The following is a 17,482-nucleotide window of genomic DNA, read 5'->3' as shown; positions in this document are numbered from 1 at the left end:
AATGCCCAATGCCCGGGCAATTTAAGAAATATGATGCTATTTATTAAACCAGAATATTAACCCAAAAATAATCCAATTTTACCATTTTCTTTGGTTGGATATATAGGGTTGGATTGTTTTTGGGTTATGTATGCTGCTTATGTATTTTTGAAATCAATTATTTTCTTGGGTATTGGTAATTGTTAAAACATAAAATTTATCTTGCTTTAACATATAATTTTAATAACGTTTCGGTCTTAATTTTCTTGACCTTTATCAAATCTACAATAGACATTTTTAGATTTAAAAAAAATACATTTAAAAGTTTTCAGCTAAAAACTTACCCTATAAAACATAAAAGTCAATCTAAAGGTGAGTAACATATACAGGGTGTTCCGTTGATCATGTTACAAACTTCTATGGCAGATAGAAAACGTCAAAAGAAAAACAAAAGTTCATATAAACATGGGTCCGGAAAAGCTTCCTCAGGGAGCTAGAGCTCTTTGAAAATAACCTTTAAAAACTAGTTTTTTTTTATAGCTCTGGAACTACTTTAGCTACCGCAACCAATTTTGGGAGGTAAATTATTGTTAGTACGTTTATTCTTTTGAACCTACTAAATAAAAAAAATATTTACCAGGGGCTTCAGAATCAGGAGAGTATTTGGTAAATTTGGGCCAATTTCTTTAAGACTTTAATTTCTGCCCCAACATGGTTTGGACATTAGATTATGATGTTCCTATACTTTTTACATAAAAAAAGGTGCTCTTAGTATAAGTCGGTAAATATCACCGTTTTTGTGGAAATTGACTAAAACCAAACTAAGATGCTGTATCTTGAATTAATTATTTTAATAATAATAATAATGCTAATTCATTGCCACTGTCAGTATTTTTTAAATTTGTCACTGTCAGTATTTTTTACATGATATTAATTCCCTTTTTATTACGGTTAAGTAATGGATTACACTTTTGCTGAATACGCCGATATGCTTTTAATTTATGGGGAAGTTCGATGTAATGGTAGAGCTGCTTCTGGACTATATGAAGAGTGGTTTCCCGAAAGGCAAATCTTAGCTCACACACTTTTTGAAAGGGTCAATCAACGGCTCAGGGAGACTGGCTCTGTTAAAATAAAACGCCAAGATAATGGCGCGCAAAGAAACATCCGAATCCCGGATTTTGAGGAAGAAGTGCTTCAGCGATTTGAAGATAACCCATCAGTAAATACTCGAGCAGTTGCTGATGCGATGCATGTAAATCATGTTAGGGTATGGAACGTTGTTAATGAACAGCTTCTTCGGCCCTACCACCTGCAAAAGGTGGAATCATTAGGACCCAATGATTTTAGGCCCCGCGTGAATTTTTGCCAGTGGTTTCTTGACCGGTGTACAGAAGAACCTCAATTTCCAAAATATCTCCTTTTTACTGACAAGGCTTTATTTACAAAAGAAGGCATTTTTAATTCTAAGAATAATCATGTGTGAAGTGAGGAAAACCCTTGGTGGATGATGAATACCCATGGTATTCATTTTAGCAACTATTAACATAAGTTTTCGGTCATTTGTGGGCCGGCATTGTTGGAGAACGCTAAATTGGTCCAATTATGTTGCCTCCTCGTTTAACGGGAAATATTTATTTAATTTTTTTAAGAAATGTACTGCCAGAACTATTAGATGATCTGCCCCTAAATATACGACAGAACTTATGGCTACAACTCGATGGAGCGCCAGCTCATTTTCCACTTATTGTCCGCGAGTTTATAAATGAAAATTTTGGAAGGCGCTGGATTGGCCGCGGAGGCCCTGTCACCTGGCCAGCGCGCTCACCAGATTTGACACCGTTAGATTTTTTTTTTGGGGGCATATGAAAAGTCTCGTATATGAAACTCCAGTCGAGTCAGAAGAAGACCTGGTGGCCAGAATTTCCGCAGCTGCTGAAGTAATCCAAACCACGCCTGATATTTTTAACCACGTCAACCTTAATATGGTGCGTAGATACAATAAATGTATCGATCGTGGTGGCCGGCATTTTGAGCAATTAATATTTTAAGTTTATTTTTGTAATACCAATTTTTAATAAAATTTGTTTACGTTTCTAAAATTGTTAATTTGTTGGTTTTTTAGTACACTTAAAATCATTTAAACATTTTATGCCTCAAGGTAATTAAAGTGACAGTTAATTAATTTGAGTACCAATTTAATAAAGTGGCTACCTTAACTTTTTTTAAACATTTATTTTATATTTACGCCAGATTTTTTTTTTAATTGTTTATTAATAATAATAGATAATTTATTTTTGTATCTCATAACTTGCTTTTCGTCAATTTTCACAAAAACGGTGATATTTATCATTTACCGACTTTTACTAAGAGCACCTTTTTTATGTAAAAAGCATAGGAACATCATAATCTAATACCCAAACGGGCAGAAAATAAAGTCTTAAAGAAATGGGCCCAAATTTACCAAATACTCCCCTGATTCTGAAGCCCCTGGTAAATATTTTTTTTATTTAGTAGGTTCAAAAGAATAAACGTACTAACAATAATTTACCTCCCAAAATTGGTTGCGGTAGCTAAAGTAGTTCCAGAGCTATTAAAAAAAAGCTAGTTTTTAAAGGGTATTTTCAAAGAGCTCTAGCTCCCTGAGGAAGCTTTTCCAGACCCATGTTTATATGAACTTTTGTTTTTCTTTTGACGTTTTCTATCTGCCATAGAAGTTTGTAACATGATGAACAGAACACCCTGTATATGTTTTTAAGGTTAATTTTTTTTCAAGGTATTTTTTTTTAATTTATAAGCCGTAGGCCCAAAAGCTTAAAACACTTTACCATATGTATATTTTTGCACCTTGTATAAAAAATAACAGCCTCTGGTTCTGCCAAAATGTAGGCAAACTCTATAATATACTGTACTTTTAAAAATAAGCAAAAGTATATTACTTATATTACTTATTAGATTTTATACTTAAAAATTAGAAAAAAAACAAAATATGAAACTAAACTTTTCAATATTTTCTCCCAAATTTATACTATGGAATATGCGAATATGTCCTCAAACAGAAATAGGGCAACGCGAAAACTCCCATTTCTCTGCGATATTATGTCTGGTAATTTTTAATACCAAGGCTGCCAAGCGAGTTTCATCATTCCTACGTATGGGGGCGCCACCTCTTAGCTTCTAAATTGCTAGATAAAGCAAAGAACGGCTGGCTGCCGCGGTCACGAAATTTTATACAGTATTTGCGCATCTTTTCCCTTTTCAATCAACGATTAAGGTTTTTCCGGGCATTTTGACTTATGTGACTCGGCAGCCGGGAGCAAAACTTCACAAGCCTAACTTTGATAAACGTCATAGTTACTATTTAGTTTAGCAAAAAAATGCTTCAAATTTAAAATAAAAGAACATTTCATGCTTTACAAGAAATATTTAAGGAATTTTTTAAAACATTAACCGTTTCCACAAATTTTGACTTACGTGGCTTGCCAGTTGGATGACTATAACTTACCTAGCCAAATTTTGATAAGTATTTCACCAATTCCAAATTTTGTCAAATGTCTCAATTCCTGTGGGGTTTACTAAATCTATTTCTCTTAAAAATCCACTTAAGGTATTAATTATTAATCAAGGCTTAATCATGCACATTAAATCACCAACCAGAATAACTAAAATCAGGTCGAGTACATAGACTATGTCGTATCTTCTTTAATCCGATTTCGTTAACTGTACTGTCCTAAACTCAGGCTTTTCAGATCATGAAGCAGTGTTAACAAAGTTTTCCATAATATCAAAAACTAAAACTGTTCCCCGCAAATTAGGCCGTATTTTCTCAGATCGAAATTTTCTAAATTTTAAGCACCTGTGTCTAACTACTGACTGGAATGTCCACTCTTCTGATGTTGATTCAGAATTCTCTAGATTAATAAAAAAGATATCCAATCTGTCTCACAAATCCTTTCCTTTAAGGCCTCTCAAACTGAAAAAACGTAAACCTTGGTTACTAACCAGCTACCCAAGGCTTACGTACATCTGCTAAGAACATGTGTTCATTATTCAATCTTGGAAAATTCTCGGACAGCGCTTTCTTTCATGACTATGTAAGACTATATAAGAAAGTTTATCAAAAGACATTTACTATAACAGGAGACTGGCAAAGTCTGGTAATGTCGCTTAAGAATCATGGTCGATTGTTAATAATCTGAGAAATAAAAGTCCAATACTATCTCTACCTCTCCTGAGAACCTCAACAATTATTTTGTAAATGTAGCGAAGAATCTAACCATAGCTCCTACCCACGATCCACTTTCTTATCTTTCTAGTGCAGATGAGAACTTACACAGTTTGTTCTTTACGCCAATAGTATTACCTGAACTTCGCAGTACGATTAGGGAAATCAAAAATAAGAGCTCTTCTGGAACCGATGGACTCACGTTGAACATGTTTCTAAACCTGCCAGAGTGTACATTAAACCATCTTACAAATTTAATCAACCTGTCTTTTCAAAAAAGAGTTTTTCCCAACTGTCTTAAGAAGGCAATAATAATCCCTCTACATAAAGGAGGAGGTAAAGATCAGTCTTTCAACTATCGCCCAATTGCTCTTCTTCCCACACTACCAAAAATTATTGAAAGATTAGTGAAAAAAAGGCTCCTATCATTTCTACTGAAATTTAAAATACTCACTCCTCAACAATTTGGATTTTTAAATAACAAATGCACAAATGATACTATGTTTTCCCTTTTTAATAATGTATACTGTAGCTTAAACAACCAACATCCTACGGCAACAATCTTCTGTGATTTTTCTAAAGCTTTTGATTGCGTAAACCATGACATCTTAATAAAAAAGTTGCAACACTACGGGTTTAGAAGTATGCCCGTCGAATGGTTTAAGTCATATCTCAATAACAGGAGTCAGTTTGTGAGGATTGATACTACAATGTCTTCTTGCAAGCCAATAGAATGTGGAGTGCCTCAAGGTTCAGTGCTTGGCCCTATTTTGTTTCTCATAGTTATCAATGATATCGCTAGTCTGAATATTAAAGGAAGAACCTGCCTATTCGCGGATGATACTAGTTTTACCTGGAGCAATCCGGATATTGCCGAACTTCATAAAATCATATCAAGTGACTTAACTTCTATCAAAGCATGGTGCGACTCTAATCTTCTTTGCCTTAACATCTCCAAAACTAAATTTTTGTCCTATAAAAATAATTTGCAATCTTTTGTACTGGATAACGCAACCATTGACGAAACCGACTCAGTGAATTTTTTGGGGCTTACTGTTGACAAGTCGTTAAAATGGGACATGCACATTAACCCTTTAACAAGAAAATTAAGCTCCGCTTGTTTTGCGCTAAGATCAATTTCCAAGGAGCTTAGCCTCTCAACCTCTATAACAGTGTATTTTTCCCTCTTTGAATCACACCTTCGTTACGCCCTTCCTTTTTGGGGTGTGTGTAGTGTCACTCAATTTGACAAAATTTTCAGACTTCAAAAGAGAGCTTTGCGTTATACACTTAGACTTAATTATAGAGCTCATTGCCAGGATTTCTTTAAAAAATTTAATATCCTCACTTTGCCGTCTCTACTTATACAGATCGTGTTTTCGTTTGTTACTTATAGGAAACCGCATAGAGGCCAAATTTTGGAACGTCGCGCGTATACGAGTGCCTGCAACAGAGCACCGCCCCGGCCGGCCCGAGGACGGGACGGGATTAGCACAGAACACGAAGAGGAAAATTGGTCTTTTTTCTTTATTTCCTTGGTCTGTTTTCTGTGGGGGTGGGGATTAGTGAACATCTGACTTTCGTGAGAGTTGCGTCGTTTGGCGACAAAATGCCCCAAAATATTACGCGAAAATCCAAGCATTTTCAAAATATTTATTCTAATGCGGGTTTTAGAGACCTGACAATGTGTAAAACCCGCATATAATTGTAATCTTAAAATATTTAATATGCTGTGTTTTGCATAATGAAAATTAAAGCGTTATTCCAATAAAAAATAAAATATCAACTCTGATAAAAATATAATAAAAAATCAGAAATAAAACTCTAATAAGCAAACTTAACAACATATCATTTTTTAAATAAAAGGCTCAAATAAACCGCCTTCTTTCGCTAAACAAAAACTTAACCTATCGTAAAAGCTATGTCGCACCTCTAAAAGAGTTTCAGGTAAAATGGAATTGGCACCTTCGACAATTTTATTTCGCAACTCCTCTAAATTTGTTGGCCTACTAAATTCATGCTTGTAAATGTTCTGCTTAAGGTAACCCCACAGATAAAAGTCATACTGGGTACGAAACTGAAAACTTCTGTGCTCGTTTTCCTGAGACCAATAACGAGCAATGGAAGGATTGTGTTTGCTATGTAATGGAAAAGAAGATTCATCAGAAAACAAAATATTTTTTAAAAAATATTCGTTTTCATTTGCCTGTTTCATCATGGTTTCACAAAATTCCATTCTTCGCCACTGGTCTTCAGGAAATATTTCCTGAGTTTTTGAATACTTGAAACATTTGTACCCATATTTTGAGATACGAGCAACAGTTTTATTGCTCATTCCCAGTTTCTCTCCAACACTTCTAGTGGACCGTGTCGAATCAAGTTCTAGGGTACTGCAAACCATTTCTTTCCGCCCTTCTATATCCTGGACCACTTCAACAGGTGGTTCTTGACGTTTTGTGTGGCATTTTTTACAATCTTGAAGACAAAAAGATGTCTCAAAATTTGTATTATAAAGTACCACATTTAAAATCGTTTTTGCACAAGGAATCGGTCTATTCTCAAATGTCACTGAAAACAAATCTCTACTGCCGAATTGCCTCCATAAAACCATTTAATTAGTTGAACTCTTTTGGAAGGGGTATAAACAGCCATAGTGAAAAAAACACGAAAACAACGCTCAAAAATTATTAATGCAACGTGCAGTAACACAGCAAAGTAAGGTGTGCTGACTCCCGGTTTAAAAAATAAAAACGAAAAATTCCGCCGCCTGCAAGCCGCATCCAAGCGGTGTTGCCATTATTTTGGGTAATACGTAGCTCACGATAACACGATCTGTATATGAGTCCGTTTATCTAATTCGCAAGCACGTTTCATCAAATTCAGATAGGCCATCCCATAATTATCCTCTCAGAAACGCGGAGTATGATTTATATCTGCCTACTCCACATTCAGAATTGTACAAAGCAAAAAAAATGAATCATTCCTACTGGAGAGAGCCTTTTACTCGGTAAACGATTTTTTTAATACTTAATTTTAACTTCACACACGCAGACTGATTTATTGTTTTTATATGTACTGTTTTATGTAGCTATATCTATATCTTACTTTTCTTTTATACTTTTTTAATGAACACTTTTCTATATTTTTATATATGTATATACTTTTTTGCTTTCTTAGGTTTCCCTTTTTTTTCTTTTTTTGACATTGTATACATGCAATTGTATATTTTTTAATTTTTAATTGTGTTTTATTTATTTATTCATACTTTTGACCACATACAATTATTGATTTGTATAAGTTTGTATATTTGTTTTACTAGTTTTATTTTAGTGTGTTTTGTTTGTTTTTATGTTTACTTTAGTTATTAGCTTTGTCTACAAATTGTAAATTTTTTTGACAATAAAGCGATTGATTGATTGATGGATTAAATCAGCTTCAACATTCTTTTTTTATCATCCTCATCTATATGCTCTTTATTCTCTGTAATATTCATTCTCTTAACTTATCTTCTCCTTTATCATTATTATTATCGTTATCTAATCTTGCATTCCAGATACGTTTTGGAAAGACTGACTCGAGACAAACAAGAAGACATGTTCAAAATCCTACGTCATCTGATCAGATTCATTCCAAAACTACCACAGCAAGCCGCATTTGCTTTATATAACTACATCATCGGTTACGTGATGTTTTACGTGAGAAGCCCACATGAAGAAGGACAACATCTCATAGGGTCAGCCCTCTCGGTTCTATGGATGGTAAACTTTAAACTCCATTCAAAATATTGAAATAACAAAAATTTGTTTCCAGGTGGTCCATAGCGTTCACGGCATAATGTTTAAGGATCTTAAGCAAATTCTGCGCAAAGAACAATGCGACGCTTCGATTCTTTTGACGGCCAACGTGCCTTCTGCTAAAAAAATTATCGTGCATGGACCTCAAGGTATTTATTCTTCTATTGAATTCAGTAGGTTATATTCGATTGTTTTAGACCCAAATGCCGCAGGAATCCCTTCGCAATTTCCGGTCCAAGAAGACACACAGTTTTGCCAAATATTACGTGAAGCTTTGGACTTTTTTGGGATAGAAGAGGAGAAGCAGGAGGAGTACTTTCTTGTTGATCATAAAACCCGTATGGCTGCCTAAAAAGTTATAAATAAATGATTAATATTATGAATTTTAGATCAAATAAGGAACCCAAATGCTTATGTGAGAGACTATTACTTTTTCAAGAGGTCTCAGTACCCTCAGCTGGAGCTGGTCCATATGGAACCGGAAGAGGCCTTCCATGCACTCCAAAAGCAAGAGCTGGTGCACAAGTTTGTTGAGAGTGGCAAAGTGTTGCTCACTTGGGCTATTTTAAAAAATGTAGACATGGTACAGCATATTCTCCAATTGCATATTTGCCATCAAAGAAAATAGATTATCGTTGATGGCAACTGTTCAGAACTATTTTATTATAATTATCATCCCTAGGTGGTACAAAGGGTGGTTTTCCTCCACGAAGAGCTAATGAAACTTCCCTCGTTTCCTCGTAAAGCTCTCGAAAGTGACCTGGATCTGTATAAGCGAGGTCCCCTGGGAAAAGAACTTCTTGGTCTTGACGTGCTTCATAAGTTCATGTGGGTGCGACTAATTGCGAGGATGTTCGAAGCCATGGCCGGAAACTTTGCGTATTCCGGAGATATTCATTTGTTCGTAAATGTGCTTAATGGCGCGTTAATTCTACATTCCGAAGACTCGTGCATCTTGAGATACGTGATGGCTACTTATATTAATGCCGCGTTTCATTTTAAGAATATTTTTTCTACTAATGGGTAAGTAAAAAGAGTTTCTTCGTAATTTCATTTAAAGTTTGGATGAAAAAACAGTTTTTTTTTATTCATTCAGTAGATCTTTCAATATGAAAGAAGTTAACCTAGAAAAAACAAGATTTCTTAAGGAGCTGTCTTCTATACCTCTAACTAAATAGACATCTTAAAGACCTATTTTAAAGTAAAAAATATTTATTTTTAACACACTCATTCAAAACCAGAATAATTTTTCTAAAATTTGCTCAGTATGGGAGAAAATCAACTATAATCAATATTCTTTTAGGATTCATCCTTATGGATGTTTGTAGAAATAAAGAGACGAATTTCGGTAGTTCTTTGAGATACGTTCCATTCTCTTAAAAAGAATATTCTAAATTTTTTCATAAATCGAGAAATTTATTATTCTTATGCCATTGGAAAAAATTTTCCACATACAGAATACCAATTTTATTTAAAAATTTTGATTTTAAAGACCTCTATGTAAGTGTTAATAAAACTCTACTCAGTTCTCTGCATATGCAGATATTTGTTTTAGGAGCTATTTAAGGAATTTTCAACCTTCTGCTGTAACATATCGTTTCAAACGCTTCTATTTTTTTACGACATACTGCGTTCAAGATTCTGACCCATAGGTTGCTATGGAGAACATAAGCGCTTTGGGAAGTCTCATCTTCGTCATTTTCCGGATATTGTGGTCTTTCCAGATTTTAACCTTAATTTTAGTATGCCCAAAGCTTCTTTTGCTATTCCATTCCTTCTCCTGATCTCTGGTTCAGAGCCTCCCTTGTTGGTTATTTTTTCACCAAGATAAATGATAGTTTCATTGGTTTCTACATCGTGGATGAGTCAAAGTAGCATTGGGATAGTCTGCCTACAATCAACAGAGAGCATTTCTCCCTGTTTACTTATAGGCCTCTACTCGTTGAAGTAATACAAATATTTGCTGTTTATTTCGTGCAAAAACTATTATGTCATCCGCATGTTTGATACTTTTTTTCCGTCTATGGGGACACCGTTTTCCCAGTTTCGAGAGCTTTTCTAATAATACATTCCCCGTATATGTTGAACAAAATTAGGGAGAAAATGCCTTGAAAAGAGTTTCTGAAATTTGTTTAGGTTTTCCTTCTATTTGTACGTATGCTCTATTTTTGTCATATAAAAAAATTTTTGATATATTTTTTTTATTTATTTATTTATGCAATCTACAAATACAAAGTACATTAAATGATTACAATTGGTCCTTAATGACTAATAAGCACACTAAGTAAGCACTACATATTACAAAATTAAAAAAAAATAGATTCTTTGCCCCCCAGATAACACATTAGATATACCTTTTTTTTAAACTTCCCAAGTGGTTCGTAAAATATGTCAATATGAAATAGTAAGTTGGCGGCACTGGACATTCGAAAAATTGACGACTTTTTACCTAAATTGGTTTTTTTTATGTAAAAAGTTCCTAAATCTCTATTGTTTTGAATATTTACCGTTAACAGCAGTTTTTCGAGAAGAAATGAACAATCTATATTATTATGAAGGATTTTATGTGTAAACAACAAGAAGGCCACAGTTCTTCTGAAAGTACGTTTTTTTAAATTAAATTCTGTCAAAAGGTTTTCATATGATATATCCATCAGATACACACCATGTTTTTTATAGTACAAATACCGCAAAAACCTTTTTTCAACTTTTTCCAACATTTGTTCGTAAACCGAATAGAATGGACACCAAACAATCGAGGCATATTCCAATATGCTGCGAACATAGACATTATAGAGAGTAGTAATGGTCTTTAAATTAGTAAAGTTACAGGCATTACGAATTATAAATCCTAAAATCTAAAATGCTTTAATAACAACTGTGTTAATATGAGCATCGAAATGCAACTTATTGTCGAAAACTACTCCCAAGTCTTTTATTTCTGTTTTACATTTTAAGACATTAGTACCCATTTTATAATTGTAATTAATTGGCACTTTTTTTCTAGTAAAATTGACTGTAATACACTTTTCAACATTAAAAGATAATTTATTTTGTTTTGCCCAAAGTATTACTCTATTCAGGTCATGCTGAAGAAGTTCGCAGTCCTTAATACTATTAATTGCTCTATAAGATTTAAAATCATCGGCAAATATTTCACCATCACAATATTTTAAGCACATTGGTAGATCGTTGATAAGACATAAGAAAAGCAATGGCCCCAGGTTAGACCGCTGAGGCACTCCTGACAAAGCGACAAAACTTCGAGATGTACACCCCCTATATACTACATACTGTATCCTCGATTGCAAAAATGAAGCGAGCAACTGCAGAAGATCGTGCAATAAGCCAAACCAATCTAGCATTCTTAACAAAATGTCGTGGTTGACTTTATCGAACGCTTTAGAAAAAGCGGTATATATAACATCTACCTGTCCGTTAGAGTCAATCACGCCATTCAGCTTCTGCAAAAATGTGGTTAAATTTGTGACTGTTGACCTCTTATTTCTAAAACCGTGCTGTTTTTCAGTGATAACACCGAATATATGATTATAAATTTTGTTATATAATATTGATTCAAAAATTTTGCTTGGACAACAAATTAATGCTACAGGTCTATAATTTGAAATATCCGCCTTGTCACCACTTTTAAATATAGGAGCTATTTTTGAGTTATTTTGATTTCCAATATTAGGTTAAACATTATTAATAAGGGTTCAATTAGAAAATCATGCTTTAAAGATATAGGGTGGTATCTTATCTGGCCCGACCGATTTTTTGGGTTTTAATTTTTTTACGGCGACCCTTATATCTTCCACAATAATACCCTTTACAAAGAAAGTCGCATTTGTCAGAGGAACCGCCTGAGTAAAATCCAGGGTGTAGCCAGAGGGATCTGATTGAACAATACTAGAAAAATGCGAGGCAAAAGCGTCAGCGATATCCCTGCTCTCGATTATTTCCTGGTCTCTGTATAACATTGGTGTATTGGTTGAATAAGTACCTGACTTTGTTGAACTTGTGTACCTCCAGAAGTTACTAGGATCGCTAGCTATTTTTGTTTCTACCTCCTCTATGTATTTTTATATGCAATTTTAATGTTACTTTTTACTTCTGATATAAATGAAATTTGTTCTATCTGCGAGACTATTAGATTTTTTGTATTTTTTTTCTCAATCTTTCCTTTCTTTTTATATTAAAAATTATTTCTTTAGTAAACCACGGTAGGTAATCCTTTTTACATTCACGTGCCATTGGTACACATTTATCCAAAATATCATATATTTTTTTGTAAAAAATATTGGTTACTTGGTTTACATCAGAACTGCTTTTTAGATCAACCCAGTTAACATTTTCAAACAATCTGTAAAGTTTTAAAAAGTCTGCCTTTTTATAGTTATATTGGCTATTGAAAGTTTTTTTGTTATTGTATTATTGTATTGTGTATTGTTGTATTATTGCTAAATTCAAGTTTGCAAAACAAAGTGGATGATGATGACTTTCTATGTTATTAAAAATATTCCTATTTTCTACATCTACTAAAGTGGGTATATTAAAGTCCCCTAAAATAAGAATTTTATTATTTTGGCCTTGTATTTCTGCAGTATCAAAAAATTCACTATAAGTGCCATATCACATCCTTGGAGGTATATAAGTGCTACATAAATACAAGTCTTGAGAAGAAAAACATAATTTAATCCAGATATCCTTTATGTTACTATTATTGCACGATATGGGTAACAGTTGGGATGATATTTCCGTCTTGACGGCGACCAGGAGGGGGAACCCGTTCCTTTACCTGATCGAATTAGGTCACGATCTTTTCGATAAACTATATATCTTTGATCGATAAACTCGCGGTCATAGATAGATGGCTAGATCCAAGTCTCCGTCAAAACAATAACATCATAATCTGAAGAAGAGATTGATAGCCTAAGATTAAATAACTTGAATTAAGACCTTGACTGTTTTGATAGTAAACTTTTAAATATTTACCTTCATTTTCAGTTAACATCAATCAATGAATTTTCTGTATAGATTACAAACTTCTTCGAAGTGTCATTTTTTCGCATACAAATTTTTCCATCCCTCACCCACAAGTATTTTATGTTTTCTTTCTTTTTATAGTCACGGCACTTCTTAAACAACACACGATTAGACTTTGTTAGAGATTCGTTGATGTACACGGGTTTTTTCGCGTGAACCCCCTGCACACTCACATATATTGCTCACACAAGGATCCCGTCTCACTTTTTTAGCACAAAAAAACTGCTTTTTTAATCTTTGAAATGAACTTCACATACATGGAAGGAGGTTTATGTTTTTCTTCCTGGACCTCCTCTATACGATAGCAGTGATCTATGTGATCCTCCCCAAAATTGACGTTTAAGGCTCTGGCAATCTTAACGACTGTAGAGATTGCATATGTAAAAATTTCATATGTATTAAATATTACATATATTTGATATGTTTTATAAGCCCCATCTTTTAAAAAAAGATTTACATTAATAAAAAATTGGATTCTAGTACGGTACCCTGAGACACTTCAATTTTTGCTATAAGCAAAATTTAATTTTACGTTTGGTTGACGAGTTGTTACATATTGGCTAACTAGTAATAAATTATAGTAAACTGGATGGAATGTTTTTTAAAAGATCTAAAAATACTGCAAGTGGAATTAAAACTTTCTACAATAAAAATAGTCATATTATACAGAGCGTTTTCTCTCGAACAATTTGATTTAAAACCATACCGAGGTACTGTGTGGAAGTTTAAACCAGTTTTTATTAAAAACTGACATGACATTATAAATATCTTTATGAAATATGGTTTATGCACCAAGATATATTTTTTTATATATTAAATGTTTATTTTTTGCACTATATTTTTAAAAAAGAAAAGCACGCCAATACTTTAAATCTATTACTATCTTAAAATAAAAATAATTTTTTAAATCATTATTTTTATTAAAATCCATATTAAATTAAAATTAGCCTCTACTTTTTTAGATATCTTTTAATAATGCCAACCTTACTAAAAATCTACTCAAACCACCAAACGAACAAACTGGTGACCACAACAATAGAATACGCAGTAAAAGAGTTTTACACCATGAACCGAAAACCGTTTATCTTACAAATGTTCGGATCGGTATCTGCAATGCTGGACACAGATGAGGAGGGTACCTACGGAAATGCCCATAAGATCCAATCCACTTGCCTATTTAATTTACTTTTGAGGTAACAATTTGAGGACCAATCACCTTTAGGACATAATAAGTAGTTTGTGATTTTAGTCTGGAAACTCCATCTCCAGACCCTTTGAACATTGCCGAACTGGTAAAAGAACCAGTAAGGGCCATCGATTTCTGCTATCACGACGAAGATAATGATGTCACTGTGCTAGATTGTATATCTATGTGCGTCATGGTGGTGTCGTATTCTGCGGAGAGTTGCAGAGGATATCAAATGTTGGTAAGTGCTCTAAGAATGTATTTTTTTTGGAGGGTTTTATATGATTAAGGATATTGTATGTATCAGACGTACCATGGTTAAGTCAATTATAGTTTCCAAAAGTGAAAATTTCAACATTTTGAAACTCATTTAACCCTTACGCTCTCGAGTCTACTTTTTTTAGAATTTTGAGACAAAACTTTACGCCAATACTTATTATGACCTCATTAGAGATCCTAATTTTTTTCAGAAAAAAAATCACATTTGATAAGATTTTAGGGACTCTCGCGATTGTGTTGGATAGGAGTCAAAATGATACTGGCACAAATGTGAAAAAAACGAAAAATATATTGAAAATGGTTATTTCTACTAAATACACTATTTAACAGGAAATGTTTTGAAGCAATTTTGGTTTTTTTTGTAGGCATAAATAAACATTACACTTAATACATTTGATTCTTGATCTACTTTGACAGGATTCCAGGCGACAAGTGTTGGGATTTTTTTGATCCTCATGTACTGGCCAATGATCAAACCCATCGAATCTTTTATCTTCACAAGGTAAAGGTGTATATCTTATCTTCTTGACAGAAGGTTCTTCATTTTCATCCGTTTGAGCGTGTTCATAGTTTAGATTTCTTTTTTTGTTCCACAAACCATAAATCCTCCTAATCTAAGATTTGCTTTGAGCTATATCCATTTTTTTACAGTCATTTCGATATTCCATCCAGCTATTCACAATAGCTATGTCAAATAAGTGTAGAATGGTTTTAAATGTCCATTTTCGGGTTTTAAAGTATGTTCGATAAGCCTCAGTCATTTGATCACAAATATCAACTCCGCCCATCTTTTCATTATAAACTTTAATTACATTTGCACAGAATACTTCTATATGTTTTTTTGTGTTTTTATCCCATCTCTGAACAGTTTTTACTGGTTCTATTCCAAAAGCCGTAGATGCCATGACGACTGACTTGTTATCTTTCCATTTTGTCAAACATACTTTCGTATCATTTTTTACGTGCACTTCTGCGTCGCCTCTTTTCATAATAGCTTCTTTTTGAAATACACATCCTTTTACTCTGTTTGTCATTATGGTTCCCGTTCCTTCCATTTTTAATTCTTTTAATTTTTCAAATAATGGTATTGTGGAAAAATATCGGTCAAAAAAAATAAAGCTTCCAGGTGCCAAGGTTTGTATTAAACGAAGAATAACTGATGGCCCTAAACCAAGTTGTTTATCTGGCAATGGCGTCAAGGAACTGGTACATTTCGAAGTCCAATATTGTACCACAAGACGTTGTAATGACAAAATTCTTAAGTCCAACCGGCCTTGGTTTATTTTCGACAAATTGACATATAGGAAATTGTCCTAAAAAGGGTATTATTTGCTCATCAATTGAAAAACAACCATTATCTGGCCTGTGAATTTCAAGACATCTTTGTCGAACTCGGTTTATCATTGGTTGAACTTTCCAGAGATTATTCTTCTTTTTGATATTATCCGATACTGATAGATTATCGACTACGTGAAAATTCGTTCGAAGTTTATAAAACCTGTCACGCGCCATAACATTAGCTGTGAGAGGTAATCGATATTTGATACTCCAGTAAAGGTGGATTCTAGGAAACTTAAAACATCCCATAATTGCATGCATACCAAAAAATTGCCTAATTTCTTCATCAGTCAATTTTGGAGTGATTTCCCTACCACGTTGTTGCAAGTAATACTGAGAAGTTAACGCTGCCTCCATTTCAAAAAACTCATCACTGAAATATCTACTAAAATAACCCCATGGACTCAAAACTGGCTCAGGTTCATGGTTATCAAACATAGTAGGGATTTCTTTGCCTTCAAATGGCTGCTTTACCCATGTTGGAGCAGAAGACTTTTTTTGGCTGGTACTAGGTCTAGGCGCGTCCTCGTCACTGCTGCTACTGCTGTCGCTGCTGCTTTCGGACTCTTCATCTTCCGATAAAACGCGTTCGGGTGGAGCAAAAAATTTATCATCATTATCGCTTTCCACCTCGAAATCGGACTCAAGGTCATCAAGGAGTTCATACACGTCATCTGGATTGGCTGCGAGCCTCTTCAAGTTCAATAACCTCTTGGATCCTAGAAAAAACATAACTATTTAAAAACGGTATCGATTTTTTTTTGTATTGGTTGGCTCCCAGCCGTTACAATTGTGATACAGCGACATAGTACGCACTTCTAAAAATGGCCGCAAAATATTTTGAAATATTTTTGAGCTTATTAGGGAAAACAATGCATTACTTAAATAATTTGACATTAAAAACACGGTTTAAATTAATTTTAGTTAAAACTTACCGTTATTCGCCATCACAAGTCACAAGAATTCGAAAAAAACAAAAAAAAACGGTAATTCATGCTCCTCTGCCGAAGTCAAAATGGCTACTAAATCCAGGCCGTGCGTTAAAAGCATAAAGAGGTGTCTTGCACAATTGTGTCGTATCGTTTTGGACAGTTAAAATATCATTTTGATGTTAATATCCCATGTTAATAAGACTCGCACAATTGTGACATGCTGGAGCGTAAGGCCAAAGATAATTATACTAACGAAGTAGTTTACTATTATTTTCTTTGGTAAGGGTTAAACGTGAGTGTCAATAAACGGTAACTTTGCCTAAGAAAATAGGAGTTATCCAAAGTGCTAATATAAAAAAGATCAAAATTTGTAGAGCAATTTAACATTCTTCAGAGGAGTTACCCAAGATATATTATGTAGGAATTATGCAAAAAAGACGAATTTTCCGATGTAAGAATGATTTTATGTATTTCATTGCATCTGAGCATGCAAAAATTTGGAAAAAGTTTAGATAAATCAATATTTCCAAATCAATCTTATTTTCTGAGGTCAAGAAAATCATTTATAAGCTATAGCGTAAGAATCATAATTTTTCCATTCTTTCCAGGCTTTTTGTGTTATTTTTTCGTCTTTCACGCCTTGAGTTGTTAATATCTTTCCAAATTTTTTTAAATTTTATATCCGTTTTGACGTAATTTTTTA

General features: G+C 33.7%; 1 protein-coding gene across 3 annotated transcripts in view; it reads left to right on the top strand.

Annotated features, from left to right (window-relative positions):
- Window positions 1–17,482, top strand: part of LOC126745903 (protein unc-80 homolog) — a 97,943-nt gene that overhangs the window by 45,751 nt on the left and 34,710 nt on the right. For all 3 annotated transcript variants that reach the window (XM_050453965.1, XM_050453956.1, XM_050453948.1), the window contains exons 29-35: window positions 7,758–7,962; window positions 8,015–8,147; window positions 8,196–8,336; window positions 8,388–8,581; window positions 8,681–9,021; window positions 14,007–14,237; window positions 14,294–14,471. In XM_050453965.1, coding sequence (XP_050309922.1) covers window positions 7,758–7,962; window positions 8,015–8,147; window positions 8,196–8,336; window positions 8,388–8,581; window positions 8,681–9,021; window positions 14,007–14,237; window positions 14,294–14,471 — 1,423 coding nt within the window. The remainder of the gene's footprint in view (window positions 1–7,757; window positions 7,963–8,014; window positions 8,148–8,195; window positions 8,337–8,387; window positions 8,582–8,680; window positions 9,022–14,006; window positions 14,238–14,293; window positions 14,472–17,482) is intronic.

This window comes from Anthonomus grandis, chromosome 1, assembly GCF_022605725.1.
Source record: "Anthonomus grandis grandis chromosome 1, icAntGran1.3, whole genome shotgun sequence".
In the NCBI taxonomy this organism is placed as follows: Eukaryota; Metazoa; Arthropoda; class Insecta; order Coleoptera; family Curculionidae; genus Anthonomus; species Anthonomus grandis.
The sequence above is the reverse complement of the archived record's forward strand: the minus strand, read 5'-3'. Positions and strand labels throughout refer to the sequence as shown.